Genomic DNA, 18524 nt, shown 5'->3' on the forward strand with positions numbered 1-18524 from the left:
TGTAAATGCAGGAAATCACTACTGTGAACACTTTCATTTGCCTGTCTGTTCACTCATCGGTCAGTGATGTCTGTTGAGTGTCTGTGTCAAGCCTTAAGATGCGTCATTGGATTGTCATGAGGTTAAATGAGAGCACAGAAATAGATGCTCAGTACATAAAATTATTATAGATGATCATGATAAGTACTATTGTCATAATGCTTCTTAGGACTGTGGTACTTTACAAAATGCTGGAAGGAATAGTGGAATTAGAACACTGGGTTCAGATTATGTATCTACAGCTTATTTGCCATGGAACCACAAGCAAAGTATTAGGTCTCTCTGAATATGTTTCCCCTGAATGAGAATTAATAACATAAATTTATCCTATTTGCCTGCTGTCTGATTTATGGAACCTGAGTCCCATCTGATGGTGCTGAGAAATGAGGAGCAAAGCCATTAATAACAGGCTGGCCAAGATTATATACTAAGGATGGGGTGCCTGGGTGGCTCAGTCGGTTAAGTATCTGACTTCAGCTCAGGTCATGATCTTATGGTTCGTGGGTTCAAGCCCCACATCTGGCTCTGTGCTGACGGCTAGCTCAGAGCCTGGAGCCTGTCTGCAGATTTTGTGTCTCCCTCTCTCACCCTCCCCTGCTCATGCTCTCTCTCTCTCTCAAAAATAAATAGAACATTAAAAAAAAAGATTAGATACTAAGGAGTAAGTTCTTGAGCACCTCAAGAGCTGGGGAATGCAAATTAGAATGAGGACCGGGACAGCTGAAGTTTGAGTGTCACTCTAAGAACGAAGCCTGGAGGGATGGATGAGGAAGCAACACAAAGGAGTTAGATGACTAAGCACGGATCCGGACTTTCCAGACTTTCTCCGTATGAGGAGTAGGGATGAGTGGGGACTCTTCCAGCTGATTTCAGGAGTCAGCTGTTAGGGGCCAAAATCGAGCACGGCTCTATCCTGGAAAGTCTGACAGAAAGAGACCAGCAGGCAAGTCAAAACCAAAATCGTTTAAGCAAAGTTGAGTCACCCGGGAGACAAAAATACTAACTCCAGAGTTCCAGATTTAGGATCAGAGTAGGACTTCAAAGCCAAGGATTTATAATAAAGTTGGGAGTTAAGAATAAAAAGTAGGTGATGGGGCACCTGGCTGGCTTAGTTGGTAAGGCGATGTGATTCTTGATCTCAGGTTTGTGAATTCAAGCCCCATGTTGGGGCTTTAAATAAATAAATAAGCAAATATACACATACATAAATAGAAAGTGTACATGAGTGTGGAATATTTTTTTTTGATTTTTAAATGTCTATATTTGAGAGAGAGAAAGGGCAGAGTGCTAGTGGGGGAGGGGCACAGAGAGAGGGAGTCAGAATCCAAAGCAGACTTCAGGCTCTGAGCTGTCAGCACAGCACCTGATATGGAGCTTGAACTCACAGACCGTGAGATCATGACCTGAGCCCCAGTCTGACGCTTAACCGACTAAGCCACCCAGGAGCCCCAAGAATATTCTTTAAAAAATTTTTTTTTAATGTTTTTTTTTTTTTTTTGAGAAAGAGAGAGAGAGATGGAAACAGAGTGCAAGTGGGAGGGGCAGAGAGAAAGGGAGACCCAGAATCTGAAGCAGGCTCCAGGCTCTGAGCTGTGGGCACAGAGCCTGCTGTGAAGCTCGAACTCATGGACCATGAGATCGTGACCTGAGCTGACGTCAGAGGCTTAATGACTGAGCCGCCCAGGCGCCCTGGAAAATTTTTTTAAAAAAAGAATACAAAGTAGGGTTTATTAGGCTACTTGTTGCAAATATTCATGATGTGCCTGTGGAATGGTGAGACACTCAGTGGGTTCAGAATAATCCAGCAGCCAACATCTTGTCTTGATAGGAGGTCTTTTGAAGTGGGGCTCACCTTCCCTGGGGAGGCCAGGGTTGTCCTGAGCCTGGTATCTTAAAAGAGTTTTCCTGCTTCATAAGGTTGTTGTGAGGATCCAGTAGAAGTCCCCAGGGAATGGTAACACCATACATGCCATCAGCCTCTGACTTTCTCTCTCTGCATGTTACTGTTGCTCTCTGCTCCTGCTCTCATCAAGTGCTTTCTGATCGACTTGTGTGTGTCTGCTTTTCATGTAGCTGTTGCGGCAGAAGGAAGTTTTCACGTGCAAAAGAGTTTCATCATAACATTTTTGGGCGGGGGGCAGTAATAATTCCCAGATTGGACATGAGCTGAATAAGATTCTCACATTACTAAGAAATAGAGCTGCTGCTGTAATCTTTTTGGATGCAGACACCTGACTTTTTTTGGTTGTTGTTATTTTTATTTTTTACAATATTATGGAAATTTCCACATATCTGTAAAAGTGGAAATAATTTTAATGTGAGCATATACATACCCAGTATCTAGATTCTGCCATTAACATTTTACTCTATTTATTTATCACTTGTCTATCCATTTAGTCATCCTTTCATCCACCCACCAATTCTATGTACTTCAAAGTAAATTGCTGATCTCAGTGTATTTCCCCCTTCTTTGTCATGTATATCATTACCAAACAGAGTTTATTATTTACCTTTTCCCCCCATTTTGAGTAAAATTTATGTGTATTGAGAAACACAAATCTTGACTGCCTTTGTTGACTTTTGACAAATACATGCACTTATATAATCCAAACTGTCACGATATGGAGAATTACCATCACTCCACAAAATTCTCTAATGCCCTTTCCAAGCAAATGGCCACCCCCACTTCTCTAGGAGTTCTGGCTTCTTTCCCTCTTAGATTAGTTTCACCTATTTAGGAACTTCATATAAATGGGATCATAAAGCACAGATACAAGTAACCCTTTAATAACATAGGTTTGAACTCCACATGTTCACTCATAGCAGATTTTTTTATGGTACAGTTCTGTAATTGTATTTTCTCTTCCTTATGGTTGTCTTAATGATGTTTTCTTTTCTCTAGCTCACTTTATTGTAAGAATACAATGTATAACATACATAACATACAAAATATGTGTTAATCAACTGTTTATATTGTTGGTAAAGCTTCTGGTCAACACTAGACTATCAGTAGTTAAGTTTTTGGGGAGTCAAAGTTTTATGTAGATTTTTGACTGTATGGTGGGCTAGTGCCCCTAACCTCTCCACATTGTTCAAGAGTCAACTGTGCTCCTTTCTGTAAGGTATCTGTCATGTAGCGTGTTCTTGAGATTAATCTATGTTGTTGCATATGTTGATGGTTTGTTCCTTTTGTTGTTCAGTAGTATTCCATTTTATGAATGGAACAAACCAGTTTATTCATCCTCCTATTGATGGACACTGGGTTATTTCCAGTTTGAATAAAGCTACCATGAGCATTCTTGTATGAATCTTTTCCTGCAAATGTATTTTTGTTTCTTGGGTAAATATGTAGGATGGGATAGGGTAGGTTTAAGGTTATTTTTATAAGAAATTGCTATACCTTTTCTCAATGTGGTTGCACCATTATATACCCCCACTAACAGTGTGTGAGGGTTCTGGTTGTTGGCCATCTGTATGTATTTTTTGGAAAAGTGTCTATTTATGTCTTCTGCCTATTTTTAAATCACAGTGTTTGATTGGTGTTAAGTTATATGATTTTTAAAATATATTTTGGGTATTAGCCCCTTATTGGATATTTAATTTGTGAATATTTACCATTCAATAGGTTGTCTTTTGTTTTGTTGATGGTTTTCTTCACTGCGCAGAAGTTTTTTTATTTTGGTGTAGTCCCACTTATTTTTGCTTTTGTTGCTCTTTTCTGAAGAGAGAGAGATCCAAAAAATAGTGCTAAGACTGATGTCAGAGAGATAATTGCCAATGTGTTATTTTCGAAGTTTTTTGGTTTCAGGGCTCACATGAAAGATTTAAGTCTTTAATCCATTTTAACTTTATTTTTATATATGATATGATGTAAGAAAGTGGTCTACTTTCATACCTTTTATTATGTTTGTCCAGTTATCTCAATACCATTTATCAAAGAGATTGTCTTTCCCCTATAGTATAGTCTTGCCTCCTTTGTCATAGATTGACTATATAAATGTGGGCTTATTTCTGGGCTGTTTTATTCCATTGATGTATGTGTCTGTTTTTGTGGATCACAGTGTTCTGATTACCCATGCATTGTAGTATAGTTTGAAATCTGGGAGTGCGATACCTTCAGCTTTGTTCTCCTTTCTCAAGATTGGTTTGGCTTTTAGGTCTTTTAACGTTCTGTATGAATTTTAGGATTTTTTGTTCTAGTTATGTGAAAATTGTAGTTAGCATTCTGATAGAGATTGCACTGAATCTGTGGATTGCTTTGGGTAGTAAGGACATTTTAATGATATTAATTCTTCTAATCCATGAGGAGGTTTTATCTTTCCATTTGTTTGTGTTATCTTTAATTTCTTTCATCAATACCTTACAGTTTGTAGAGTATAGGTCTTTCATCTCCTTGGTAAAATTTATTACTAGGTATTTTATTATTTTTGGTGAGATTGTAAAAGAGATTTTTTCTTTTTTAATTAAAAATTGTTTTTGTTATTAAATGAGATTTTTTTTTTAAAAAGTTTTTTATTTTGAGAGAAAGAGAGAGAGCAAGAACATGAGGGGAGGGGCAGAGAAGAGGGAAAGAATCCTAAGCAGGCTCTGCCTCTGTCAGTACAGACTCCAACACGGGGCTTGATCTCATGAACTGTGAGATCATGACCTGAGCCAAAATCAAGTGTCAGATGCTTAACTGATTGAGCCACCCAGGCACCCCAAATGGATTGTTTTCTTAATTTCTCTGTCTACTAGTTTGTTATTAGTATATAGAAATGTAATAGACTTCTGGATATTAATTTTGTGTCCTGCAAATTTACTGAATGCATTTATTAGTTCTAATAGTTTTTTGGTGGAGTCTTCAGGATTTGCCATATATAGTATTATGTCATCAGCAAATAGTAACAGTTTTATTTCTTCCTTACCAATTTGGATTCCTTTTATTTTTGTTTCTTGTCTGTTCTGGCTAAGGCTTCTAGTACTATATTGAACAAAAGTGGCGAGAGTAAGCATCTTTGTCTTGTTACTGATGTTAGAGAAAATATTTCACCTTTTCACCATTGAGTGTGTTAGCTGTGGGCTTGGCATAGATCGCCTTTATTATATTGAGTTATGTTCCCTCTATATCATTTTGTTGAGAGTTTTATCATGAATAGATGTTGAATTTATCAAAGATTTTTCTGCATCTATTGAGATGACCATATGGTTTTTATCCTCCATTTTGTTAATATGGTGTATTATACTAATTGATTTGTGGATATTGACTCATTCTTCCATCCCTGGAATGAATCCCTCTTGACTGTGGTCCTTTTAATGTATTGTTGAACTTGGCTTGCTAATGTCTTGTTGAGGATTTTGACATCTATGTTAATTAAGGATAGTTGACTTCTAATTTGCCTTTTTTGTGGGGTTTTTTTTTTTTTTTGGTTTTGCTATCAGGGTAATCCTGTCTTTATAGAATGAATTTGAAGCAATTGCTCCTTTTCTAGTTTTTGGAATAGTTTTAGAATAGGTATTAAATATTTAAATATTAAATCTTTAAATATTTGCTGGAATTCACCTTGTAACCATCTCGTCCTGGACTTCAGTTGGTTTTGAGTTTTTTGTTTAGAGAGTCAATTCAATTACAAGTCATTTGCCTGCTTAAATTTTCTATTTCTTCTTGATCCATCCCAGGAAGATTGTACATATCTAGAAATTTATCGATTTCTTCTAGGTTGTTGAATTTGTTGGTAAATAATTTTTCCTAGTAGTCTCTTATAGTCCTTTGTATTTCTATGGAGTCATTGTTAAGTTCTATTTAATTTCTCATTTTATTTATTTGAGTTCTCTCCTTTTCTTGATGAGTCTGGCTAAAGGTTTATCAGGATGTTCTTTTCAGAGAAACACCTTTTAGGTTCACTGATCTTTTTTTTTCAGTTTATATTTTCTTTCTTTAATTAAAAAATGTTTTTAAGGTTTATTTATTCTTTTTTTTTTTTTTTTTTGAGAGAGATAGAGACAGAGTGCTAGCAGAGGAGGGGAAGAGAGAGAGGGAGACACATAATCTGAAGTAGGCTCATACATGGGGCTTGAACTCATGAACTGTGAGATCATGACCTGAGCTAAAGTCAGGCACTTACCCGACTGAGCTACCCATTTACCCCATGTTTTATTTATTTCTGCTTTCATCTTTAGTATTTCCTTCCCTCAACTAACTTTGAGCTTTATTCTTCTTTTTTCTAGTTCCTTTAGGTATAAGATTAGATTATTTATTTGATATTTTTCCTATTTCTTGAGGTAAGCTTATATCACCATAAACTTCCCTCTTAGATAACTACTTTTGCAGTGTCCTATCTTCTTGCATTCTGTCAGTTGACTTTTTAGTTTTGTTGATTGTTTCCTTCACTATGTAGAAGGTTTTTTTTTTTTTTATCTTGATGAGGTTCCAATAGTTCATTTTTGCTTTTGTTTTTCTTGCCTCTGGAGACATGTCTAGTAAGAAGTTGCTATGGCTGAGGTCAGAGAAGTTGCTGCCTGTGATCGCCTTTAGGATTTTGATGGTTTCCTGTCTCACATTTAGGTCCTTCATCCATTTTGAATTTGTTTTTGTGTGTGGTGTAAGAAAGTGGCCCATGGGTCACCTTGGTGGCTTAGTCAGTTAAGCATCCAATTCTTGATTTCTGCTCAGGTCATGATCTCATAGTTTCATGATTTCGAGCTTCACATTAGGCTTTAACACTAACAGTGCAGAGACTGCTTGGGATTCTCCCTGCCCCTCTCCCACTTGTGCTTTCTCTGTCTCTCTCAAAACAAATAAATGAACTAAAAAAAAGTGGCCCAGTTCCATTCTGCATATTGCTGTCCAGCTTTCCCAACAACATTTGTTGAAGAGACTGTTTTTTTCCCCATGGATATTCTTTCCTTCTTTGTCAAAGATTAGTTGACCATATATTGTGGGTCCATTTCTGGGTTTTCTATTCTGTTCCATTTATTTATTTATTTATTTACTTACTTACTTACTTAATTTTTATTTATTTTTTCACTGTTTTCCTCTGTTCCATTGGTCTATGTGTCTGTTTTTATGTCAGTACTCGAATGTCTTGATGACTGCAGCTTTATAATATAGCTTGAAATCCAGAATCATGATGCCTCTAGTTTTGTTAACATAGACACCTCCCACTATAGGAACTGCATAAGATTTTAAGCAAGGGCTGGATAATTCTTTCTGTTATGGGTGAGAGATTAAACTAAATAACCATTCCAACTGAAAGATATTCAGTGATCTCAAGCTTAGGATATAACACCTAGATCACTTTTAATATAAATAAAGACTGCGTAGCATGGCATTTGAAATTTATCATTTGTAATCACTTCCAAATATTTGGTTTCCTTCAAAATGGAAAGAAATGACTTGTTTGTGTTTATGGTCTTTGTTCATTTTTAAACAGTTGGTGTCTTTTTACATTTAACCAACGAGAAAAGTGGCTTTATTCATGAATTTAGCTATTTATAAATACCCCATTCTATATAAACACATAAGACATGGTTTCTAATTTAAACATGGCTTATAAGTTAGAAGAAGAAATAAAAGAAGTCCTCCTTTGTTTCACCTCTCAGCAGGATATTCCACATAATTATGACTCTGGCTAAAATCCTCCACAGCTCATTTACTGTGCGAGCATGGCAAGAATACGCAGATTAGATCCCTTTCTTTTCCTATTGTTCTTCTCACATATCTTTTGTGAATGTCTGTCTGTGTCTTTCCCAAACAGTACTTTCTCTCTCACATATTTTCTGGCTCTTTTCTTCCTTTTCCTTTGCATGATACTTCGTTTCTTTATGTCTCACGCAGAGAGCGGTACGTACAAATGCTTGACCAAATTGCCAGGCAGATGATTGACTTCTACAAAGACATGGTCACTCAGCAAGTAATGGACCAGCGCATTTTAGAAGAATTGTGCAATTTTAAGAATGTTATTGAAGAACTGACCAGGTAAACTCTGTGATTATCTTAAACACAAGACACAGGTCAAAGCCATGTCTTTAAAGAGAATAAAAAACAGTTAAGGAAAGTAGAATGGTTAAAAGTCAGGACCCTTTTTGTTTTCTTTTTTGGGGTTTAGGAAGAGAACAGAGAGGACTGGACGTAGAGGTAGAGACAAGGGTTACAAAGGTTAACACAAAACTGGGGCTCCGTGTAAGTTGGATAGGGAGAAGACTCCTGTTCTCCTTCCAGGACTGAGATGTTGCGGTCTTAATCATGTTTACAGACAGTGCCACGATGATGGATGATAAGGTTTAAATCCCACAGAGGATAGGCATTAAGTGGCAATCAGAATTAGTGATCATCTAAGCTTGTGTCACGATGATTAGCAAAAACGAGGTGGGTAAGATAGGCGTGTCCGAAGATAGGACAGAGCAGCCTCGCCTTAGCATCTGCCTGCTCTCCATTCTAGAGGGTCCCCCACATCATCCTCCTGCCCTGTCTAGCCAGCCTGATTCCACTGCCAAATCTGCCAGAACTCTATCCAAATGTTTTCTAGGTTTCTTGATCTGGTTTCTAAGGTGTAAAAACTAGGGAGAGATGTACACATAACTGAGGAGATTCCTGAGTATACAAATCCGATCTCCTGGAACTCTTCAACTACGAAATGTGAAATTTCTTTGCTTTATTTCAGGGAGCTGTGTATGGTTCGGGCACATGATACAGAATTAGCAAAGGAAGCAGAGAAGGCCCACAGCGATTTGGCACAAGCTCTCTTAGATGCTGAAAAGAATGCTAAGTGAGTTACCAAACGTTAACCATTATGTCAAAGGCTTCACAGCTTAACCAAAGGAACAAAATTTTATAGAAACATTTGAAGTTCTTTATTACAACAGCGCCTGGAGGAGTTAATATATGTAAGGAGCTTTTATATATATATATATTAACTCCTCCAGGTGTCATTTAATACACTTCTTGTAAATGTTTTCCGGGGTGTGGCCCTAGAAGTGGAATTGCTAGGTCACAGGCTGCGCACAGCCTTGTCTTGCTAGACGTTGCCAAACGCTCTACAGAGTAGTCACGTCAGTACACCTTCCTCTTGGCGTAGGAGATTTTCCTTTTGTCTATATTTTCTTTCGGTTTGATGGGTATGAATAGGTATCTGGTTTTATTTTGTTTGCTACTAATTTTTCTAATTAGTAGTGTGAGTCTAGTTCTTTTTTTTTTTTTTTTTTTAAGATTTTAATGAACCTACTACGATCTTAGTGTTTTATCCTCTTTCAGGGGTTAGCAAACTTTTTCTGTGAAGGGTCAGATAGTGAGATAGGGTTTCTGATGCAACTACTCATTCCACTCTGCCTTTGTAACGTGCGCCACGAGGGTGAGAAGGCAGGCAAGGGCAAGGCCAGAACATGGCTGTGCTCCAATAAAACCATTTGCTGACCCTGAAATTTGAATGAAAAAAATTTTTTTCATGTGTCACAAAATACTGTTTTTCTCTTGCTTCTTTAACCATAAAATATATAAAAATAAAATATATAAAAAATTAAAAATCTAAATTCTATGCTTATGTTCTATACGAAACACAAGTGGTGGGCAGTATTTAACCCACAGGCTCAAGTTTGCTGACCTCTATTCTATTTCATTTTTGTGAGAGTTCTGATTACTAGGAAACTCTTGGGTGTATATCAAATGATAAATCGGATTGCATTTTTTATTTTTCTTATTTAACTGATAAAAACTAATTTTATTATACTATCATAGAAGCAGTATAGTGTTTTATAAGTAAAGTAGAAAATATAAGCAAGCAAAAATGAATAAACAATATTACAGATTCACCACCTATAGATTACTGTTCTACATATCTTAGTGTATCTTTTTTTTTGTATGTACATGTGCACACATGCATTGTTTTAAACCAAAATTGTACTGCATATACTGTTCTACAGCCTGGTTTTTTTTTTTCTTTTAGTCAACAGTCTACCTATTTCAGTAAAGTTTCACTTCATTAATTACCCAGATCATATTCAAATTTTCCCAGTTTTTCCCAAAAGGTATTTTACATTGTATTGTCCAAATCAGTATCCAGACAGGGCCACACATCGTATCTTGTTTTATATCCTTATAATCCAGCAGAGTCTTCTGCTTTTCATGTGTCTGTGTGTATTGAAGAGTGATTGGCATGTCAAGAAAAACACAAATGTATACAAAATCTAAATTCAAAGATATATTCTTACTTTTATTCTATTTTATTCCTTACTAGAATGAGAAGTATACCTTCATCATTTTTTTAATGTTTATTTATTTGGAGAGAGAGAGAGAGAGAGAGAGAAAGAGAAAGAGAGAGATAGAGAGAGAAAATCCCAAGCAAGCTCCCAAAGTGGAGCTTGATCTCACAAGCAGACCATGACCTGAGCTGAATCAAGTCAGACACTTAACCGACTGAGCCACCCGGGCGCCCACCTTGCCCAGTTTTTGCACACTGAATGTACTGTTGTTTTCTTCAGCTGTTTCACCCTGCTTGCCTTAGTAGATACTTGTTCTATACCTTTTCCTCTATCCTCATTTGTCTAATAGTACCTCACCATCCTCTTTCTGAGCTGATGAACAAGCAAGCAACAAACAAAAAGTAGAAGCAAACAGAAGAGAGCTCAGGCTCTCGCCCCTACGTCTCCCCACCCCCTCATCTGTGCTCGTATATTCTGTCTTCCCATCTCTGACCGTGGATGAGCTATAACTATCTCTTCTCAAGGCCAGTCTTTCCACTTGGGTACCATTACATCCCCACCGACCTACTTGAGATATTTTCAGCAAAGATTTCTTCTTTCTTCTCTATCTTTAATTTTTCCCTCTCCTCCCAAATTAGTCCCATTTGTATACATATAGGCTATAATGACACCAATCTCAAAAACAACAACTAAAAAACAAAAAGACTCCCAAGTCCCTTAGGACTGCACACGTATCTCCTTCTAGCTATGGCCCCATATCCCTGTACCCTCCCCCCCATTATAGTAATCTTCTTTAAAAAGTTGTCATACTCAATATGTCAACTCCTGGTCCTCCCCTTTGTCACTTGTGAACCCACTCCCATCAGGCTTTCACTCCTCCAACCCCCCCAAAGTGCACTTATCAACGTAACCTGTGACTTTCATGTTGTTCAGTCTGAAGGTCACTTCTCAATTCTCATTTAACCTGACTTAGCAGCATTTGTCACAACTGACCAGCTGCTCTTACTTAAAACAATGTCTTTCAGTAGATTACGCTCTCCTAGTTTTCCCGTACTTTCTATCTGCTGCTTCTTGCAGGTTCCTTTTCATCTCACCAATTTCTAACTGGGGAAGTGCTTATTGCTTATTCTGTGGAAATTTTCTGTATCCATACTCACTTCCTAAATTAATCTCTTCAGTTTCCTGGCTTCCAATGCCATCACCTGTATATACTCTCAGCTCACAAATATGTACCTAGAGCTTCACCCGTCTTTACAAATCTGCACCCCTAGTTTCTTTCTCCTTCTTGAATTCCAGACTTACATATTCAACATCTTTAACACTCCGCTTAGATGCCTAATGTTCCCAAACTCTTCTTTCCCCCAAACCTTCCACATTCTTTTCTCGTTTCAGTTAATGGCAACTCCATCCTTCCAGTTTCTGGGGCCAAAATGCTTTGAGTCATTCTCCATCCGTTTCTTTCACGTCTCACATCTCCCCAGCGGCAGATTCTATCACCTTTCATTATCTATGCTGAACCCTCACCACTTTTCCTTCGCGTCTTCTGCATGCCTTGCCTGGGGTGTTGCGGTGACCACTGAATCTCCTTTTTACTCCTGCTGTGCACCCCTGTGAGCTGTTCTCCACACTCCAGCCAGCACTGTTGTCGAAAACCGACCTCTGTGCTCTGGAGCCAAAATATAACTCGAAAACAAAGGTTGGGGATAAAGAGGAATGAGTTTTATTACTTTAAGGCAAAGGAAGTTATAGCAAGCCTTCCAAACTGTCCACTTGCCTGGGGTGAAAGGCTGATCTGGGTGGTGTCGCTAGGAATCAGGTATGTGCTGCCAGCCATGTTCCTCGTGTCTTCAAGGCAATCTCATGACTAACGCTGGTACGGGCCATCTGGAACTTGTGACTAAGTATCAGCATCGATACCAAGTTCCTGGAACAAAGGATTCTACAGATAAACAAGTGAAGAGGAAGAGAAGCCTTCAAGAATGAGGAAGAGAAAAATTTGTTCAGCTTGAAGTCAAACTTGCTGAAGCATTAGTGCGTCCATCTTCATTTCCATCCATCTTTCCATCTCTCTGTGGCTTCAGTATGATCTATTAAAATTTGACTCAAATAAAATAGTGTCATTCCTCTGCTCAAAATTCTACAGCAGCTCCCCATCTTACAGTAAAAAGTCACGTTTTTAAAACATGGTTTACAAGACTCATCCAACCAGAATTTCTCTGACTTCTACTTTATTTCAGACATGTTGAGCAGCATTTGGGTTTCTCATGTTACAACATGAAAAGTTTTCCCATGTCCCAAATATTGGCAACAACAGGATCTTTAATTAGCTATAGAGTATTCTCATCATAGAGCCATTTATTTGGTCAATCCCTTCTTGCTGGACATTGAGGTTACTTCTGACTTTATTACTTTTGCTATTTTAAACAAGGGTCATTAGTTCCCTTTGCAAAATCAGTGTCTAACTTTCAGGCAGTAACATGTGTAAATCTTAAGGGGATATAACTTGTTGAATTTTCATATGTATATTCACCTGTGTGACAGGTAAGGTGATGAATTTTTCATAGTTACTAGAATGGAGGTCTCCAAATAGAGAAGGCTTTTAAGATGCTGGTAGTTCCTGGCTTTCGCCAATGTTAGAACAATTCTATGTCATCGGCCTTTAATTCTTATAGCAAAGTTAATGTTTCATGGCGGGTGGTGTTTCAGATGGCTTGTGAAATGCTACCCCTTTACAACTTCTTTGTTTGCATTTAATCTCACAAGTGATTTTATTTTTAATTTAATTCTCAACTTCAGTGCAAATTTGGAAGGAAAAGGTATGTTCTGGTAAGCATGAAGAAAAAATAGTTAAGAAAAAGGTACTTAACTTGAATATACTTAATCTTTTGGTTGGTTGATACAGAATTTCTTTAAATCTTACATTAATTATATATAATATAAAAGTTGGGCACTTGGGTGGCTCAGTCAGTTAAGCCTCCGACTTCAGCTCAGGTCATGATCTCATGTTCGTGGGTTCGAGCCCCACGTCAGGCTCTGTGCTGACAGCTCAGAGCCTGGAGCCTGTTTTCAGATTCTGTGTCTCCCTCTTTCTGCCCCTCCCCGCTCATGCTGTGTCTCTCTCTGTCTCAAAAATAAATAAAACATTAAAAAAAATTAAAAGTATAGTGGCTCATAATTACTAGGCTTTGTGTTTTAAATTTTTTTTTCCATAATATTTTATTGTCAAATTGTTTTCCATACAACACCCAGTGCTCTTCCCCTCAAGTGTCCTCCACCATCACCACCACCTGTCTTCCCCCCTCCCCCCCATAATTTTTTAAATATTTATTTATTTTTGAGAGACAGAGACAGAGTGCAAGCAGTGGAGGGGAAGAGAGAGGGGGAGACACAGAATCTGAAGCAGGCTCCTGGTTCTGAGCTATGAGTACAGAGCCTGAAGTGGGGCTCGAACTCAAGAACTGTGAGATTGTGACCTGAGTCAAAGTCAGATGCTTAACTGATTGAGCCACCCACACACCCCTGGACTTTGTGTTTTTAATGAAGAAGGCTAATTTAGGGCACCTGGGTGGCTCAGTTGGTTAAGCATCATATTATTGATTTCGGCTCAGGTCGTGATTCATGGTTGTCAGATCAAACTCCGTGTCCACTGGGCTTTGTGCTGGGCTTGGAGGCTGCTTAAGATTCTCTCTCCCTATGCCCCTTGCACTTGCACACACTCCTGCATGTACATGGGTGCACGCTCTCTCTTAAAAAAAATTCTAATTCTATTCTGTATCCTGAATTTTTAAATTAGATATAGTGTTGTTATTCTGTTGGAATAGCATGTTGTGAAAATTCTAGTGAATAAACAGTATGAAGGAAAGTGTTTTTTATTTTTATTATTTATTTATTTATTTTGGTGGTAAAGCCACACTTTATTAAGATAGCCAGGGTCTTATATACCATGGGTGATTACATCATTTCTCGAAAAGTGTTTTTTAAAAATTTTATTTAGTGTGTATTTATTTTTGAGAGAGAGAGATAGAGACAGAGAGAGAGAGAGAGAGAGAGACAGGGTGTGAGTGGGGTAGAGGCAGAGAGAGGAAGACCCAGAAGCCGAAGCAGGCTCTAGGCTTTGAGCTGTCAGCACAGAGCCTAATGTAGGGCTTGAACCCATGAACCACGAGATCATGACCTGAGCTGAAATCAGATGTTCAACCGACTGAGCCACCTAGGCACCCCAGAAGAAAGTGTTCAGAGCAGTTAACAGTATGTTGAATTTTTTTACTTTAAGACTTAAAAGATTTATAAATTAGATGTGACTATTTTTTCTTTTATTTCACTGTATATTGGTGTTATTAATATATCCAACAATTATGCCATAATTACTTTATGATGAGTTTTAAAGGAACAAGTTGTCTATTTAAAATTTTTTTATGTTTTTTTTTTAATTTATTTTTGAGAGACAGAGAGAGACAGTGCGAGCAGGGGAGGGTCAGAGAGAGAGGGAGACACAGAATCTGAAGGAGGCTCCAGGCTCTGAGCTGTCAGCACAGAGCCTGATGCGGGTCTCGAACCCATGAACCGTGAGATCATGAGCTGAGCTGAAGCCAGACGTTAACTGACTAAGCCACCCAGGCGCCCTGACAAGCTGTCTATTTTAGAACAAAGTTGTTTATTTTATTAAAAAATTTTTTAAGTTTATTCATTTATTTTGAGAGACAGTCAGTGTGCATGGGGGAGTGGCAGAGAGAGAGGGAGAGAGAAGAATCTGAGGAGGTTCCTCACTATCAGCACAGAGCCCGACATAGGCCTCAAACTCATGAACCATGAGATTGTGATCTGAGACGAAATCAAGTCAGGTGCTTAACAGACTGAGCTACCCACATGCTGCCAAAGTTGTTTTTTTTTTTTTATTGTCCACCATCATAAAAATTATTCAATAAATGTGAATTCTCAAAAACAAAGTCTTTATCTACTTTTTATTTTTTTTAGGATTGTAGAAGAATACCATGACTTATACACATTACAAAGAGGAAGGATGGAGCATGATATTCAGCAGTTAATGACAGAAAGAGATCTCTGGAGCTCAGCCACATATGAATTGGCCTTAAAGGTTGGTTCATCTGGAATCATAACTCAGACTTTTTTGGCCAGATCAAGTTTTGCTTTACCATTTTTGATAATCTAGATAAAATTTTAAAAATGAAATTTTAAAATTCATACAGCTTATGAATAATGTGGCCAAGATGGGCCTTGAAAAAGGAAAGTTACATTTTTTTTCTTTTGTTTCTTTTCTGTTAAGTATCTGACTGTTGCCCAATTAAGGGCTCTTTTTCTCACCAGAGTCTATGAAGTATAAGCAAGAATTCTTTTTCTATTGTTTGTGAGCATGTTGAAATTTTCGACTTCTATTTATACTAATAATAAACTAGGAAATGTTTATATTTTTTCAAACCATGTAACCATTATTAGGATTATATCACTTTGGTTCTTGGCATCTAAGACGACAAATGAATAGGGCAGTCTGCAGCCATCATTGTAACACTTTAGGCAAGTAGCAAAGTCCTGCAATATTCTGTTTTTCTGACACTTTTGCTGGTTGGTTGCCTACTCTCACACCTGGGACTTGCGTTTACTAAGTATTAAGCAGAAGTTATGATCCTCAACACATTCACACTTTTGTCTCACTTTTCTCTGGAATGGTCAGACAATGGTATACAATGTCTCATCCTGATGAAGGATTTTTAAAGGACATGTCAAGAAGAAACAATCATAACAGTAAATACATAAGAATATATAAATCAGGGAGCTAGGCATGTTCAGTAGCAATAAAGAAGGCAAGTGAGTTTCTTCACTCTTGAAGTATTTAAACAATAAAGAACTGACCCCTCTGAGGAAAAATACCTTGAGTTGGTGGAGGCTTTGTGTTAGCTCATCCCTAAAGCCCCTCCCAACAGAAAATGACAGCTAGAATATCACTTTCCTGAAAATAACGACCTTGTTTCTTTTGTTTGTGTCTATATGCAGTGTCTAGAACCAGTCATTCATTAAATAACTATATAATTGATTCAGTATACCAGTGGTTCTCAAAGTATGGTCCAAGGATCACCCCCTCCCCACCCCCCACCTTACCAAGGGATCCCTGGGATCCTTTCATGAGGTGAAAACTTGTTTCTTCATAATACTAAGAGGTTATTTGCCTTTTTCACTCCGATTTGCACGAGTCACATTGGCTTTACCTTGATATGGGATGTTGCCACAGATTGAATGCAGAAGCAAATATAAAAATCCAGCTCTATTAAGGCAGACATTAAAGAGATTTGTAAAAATGAAAAATAATGGTGCTCCTTTCATTATTTTTTTGTTTTAGAAAATATTTATTTTTCATAAAAAATACTATTTATGTTAACATATAATGGATTTATTGTTATGTTTAAGTGAATTCACAAATACATATTTTAAAGATGTTTGGTTTTAACTTTCAATATGGTAATTATCAAATAGATATAATACATATAAACAAAAGCTCTTTGGAATCTTCGCTAATTTGCAAGAGTGTTGCTTGGGAGTCTCTGTAATATGTTATCCTTCAGTTTAGTTCCAGTTCAATAGTTTTGGAAAACATGAATTTGTGATTCAAATGAGCTTATGACTTAAATAAGAAATTGTGATGGAGTTAATGATTCAATGAAAAATTGATACATGAAATTGGTTTGGGTTTAGTAAATCTCAGTGGTTTATGAATGTCTTAGGTTCCTCATTTCAGTACTTTTTTCAAATAGGTAATTCAAAGAAATAGAGTTGTGTTGGCTAAAAGACTTTACCTCAATGAAAAAGGTTGGAATAAATATGTGAAGCATTTCATCATACTGCTGTCAACCAAGGTAAAGATCAGTTCACTTATGTGATGGGAAAAGAGACCTCAGCCTTTGAGGGTTGAAACTATGAGACATGTTTGCTAAGTTTATAGATTATGTTTTAAGTATAGTTTTGTATTTGTGCTTTATTGTGGGTGGAATGAAAAATCTAAGGAAATGTAAATAAATGCTCTTTATATAATTGTCTTCTATCCTATTTAAAGCACTTTAAGCAATTTATTCAAGTTACTCATACTGAAAAGGATATTTATAGACTTATCATTCTATTCGTTAGTGTTTAAACATAAACTTATTTAAAATAACAAACTTATTTAAATTTATTAAACATAAACTTATTTAAAAATAAGTAATAGTGCATTTTTTGCAATTTTATGTGAAAATTCAATGAGCATACTTGACTGTAAAGGAGAGAAGTGGCATTTAGTGCATTTCTTTTTTTCTTTTTATTTATTTATTTACTTATTTATCCATTTATTTTTATGGTTTATTGTCAAGTTGGTTTCCATATAATATACCCAGCGCTCTTTCCCCACAAGTGCCCTCCTCCATGCTCATCACTCTTCCCCCCCCCCTTTACCCCACCCCCTTCAGCCCTCAGTATGTTTTCAGTATTTAAGAGTCTCTCATGATTTGCCTCCCTCCCTCTCCCTAACTCTTCCACCTACCCCTTTCCCCTCCCCATGGTCCTCTGTTAAATTTCTTCTGTTAGACCTATGAGTGAATATATATGGTATCTGTCCGTCTCTGCCTGACTTATTTCCCTTAGCATGACACCCTTGAGGTCCATCCACTTTGCCACGAATGGCCAAATTTCATTCTTTCTCATTGCCATGTAGTATTCCATTGTATATATAAACCACATCTTCTTGATCCATTCGTCATTCAATGGACATTTAGGCTCTTTCCATGATTTGGCTATTATTGAAAGTGAAGCTATGAACATTGGGGTACATGTGCCCCTATGCATCAGCACTTCTGTACCCCTTGTGTAAATCCCTAATAGTGCTATTGCTGGGTCATAAGGGAGTTCTATTGTTAATTTTTGGAGGAACTTCCATACTGCTTTCTATAGAGACTATATCAGTTTACATTCCCACCAACAGTGCAGGAGGGTGCCCATTTCTCCACATTCTCGCCAGCATCTATAGTCTCCTGATTTGTTCATTTTAGCCACTCTAACCGGCGTGTGGTTTTGATTTGTATTTCCCTGATGATGAGTGACACTGATGATCATTTCATGTGTCTGTTGGCCATCTGGAGAAGTGTCCCATTCATGTCTTCTGCCCATTTCTTCATTGGGTTATTTGTTTTTTGGGTGTGGATTTTGGTGAGTTCCTTGTAGATTTTGGATACTAGCCCTTTATCCGATATGTCATTTGCAACTATCTTTTCCCATTCCATTGATTGCCTATTAGTTTTCCTGACTATTTCCTTTGCAATGCAGAAGCT

General features: G+C 37.4%; 1 protein-coding gene across 1 annotated transcript in view; it reads left to right on the forward strand.

Annotated features, from left to right (window-relative positions):
* AXDND1 (axonemal dynein light chain domain containing 1) overlaps nt 1-18524 on the forward strand; it is an 80023-nt gene that overhangs the window by 18642 nt on the left and 42857 nt on the right. The window contains exons 10-13 of the mRNA XM_029933358.1: nt 7856-7996; nt 8682-8786; nt 15190-15310; nt 16980-17081. Coding sequence (XP_029789218.1) covers nt 7856-7996; nt 8682-8786; nt 15190-15310; nt 16980-17081 — 469 coding nt within the window. The remainder of the gene's footprint in view (nt 1-7855; nt 7997-8681; nt 8787-15189; nt 15311-16979; nt 17082-18524) is intronic.

This window comes from Suricata suricatta, chromosome 3 (assembly GCF_006229205.1).
Source record: "Suricata suricatta isolate VVHF042 chromosome 3, meerkat_22Aug2017_6uvM2_HiC, whole genome shotgun sequence".
NCBI lineage: Eukaryota > Metazoa > Chordata > Mammalia > Carnivora > Herpestidae > Suricata > Suricata suricatta.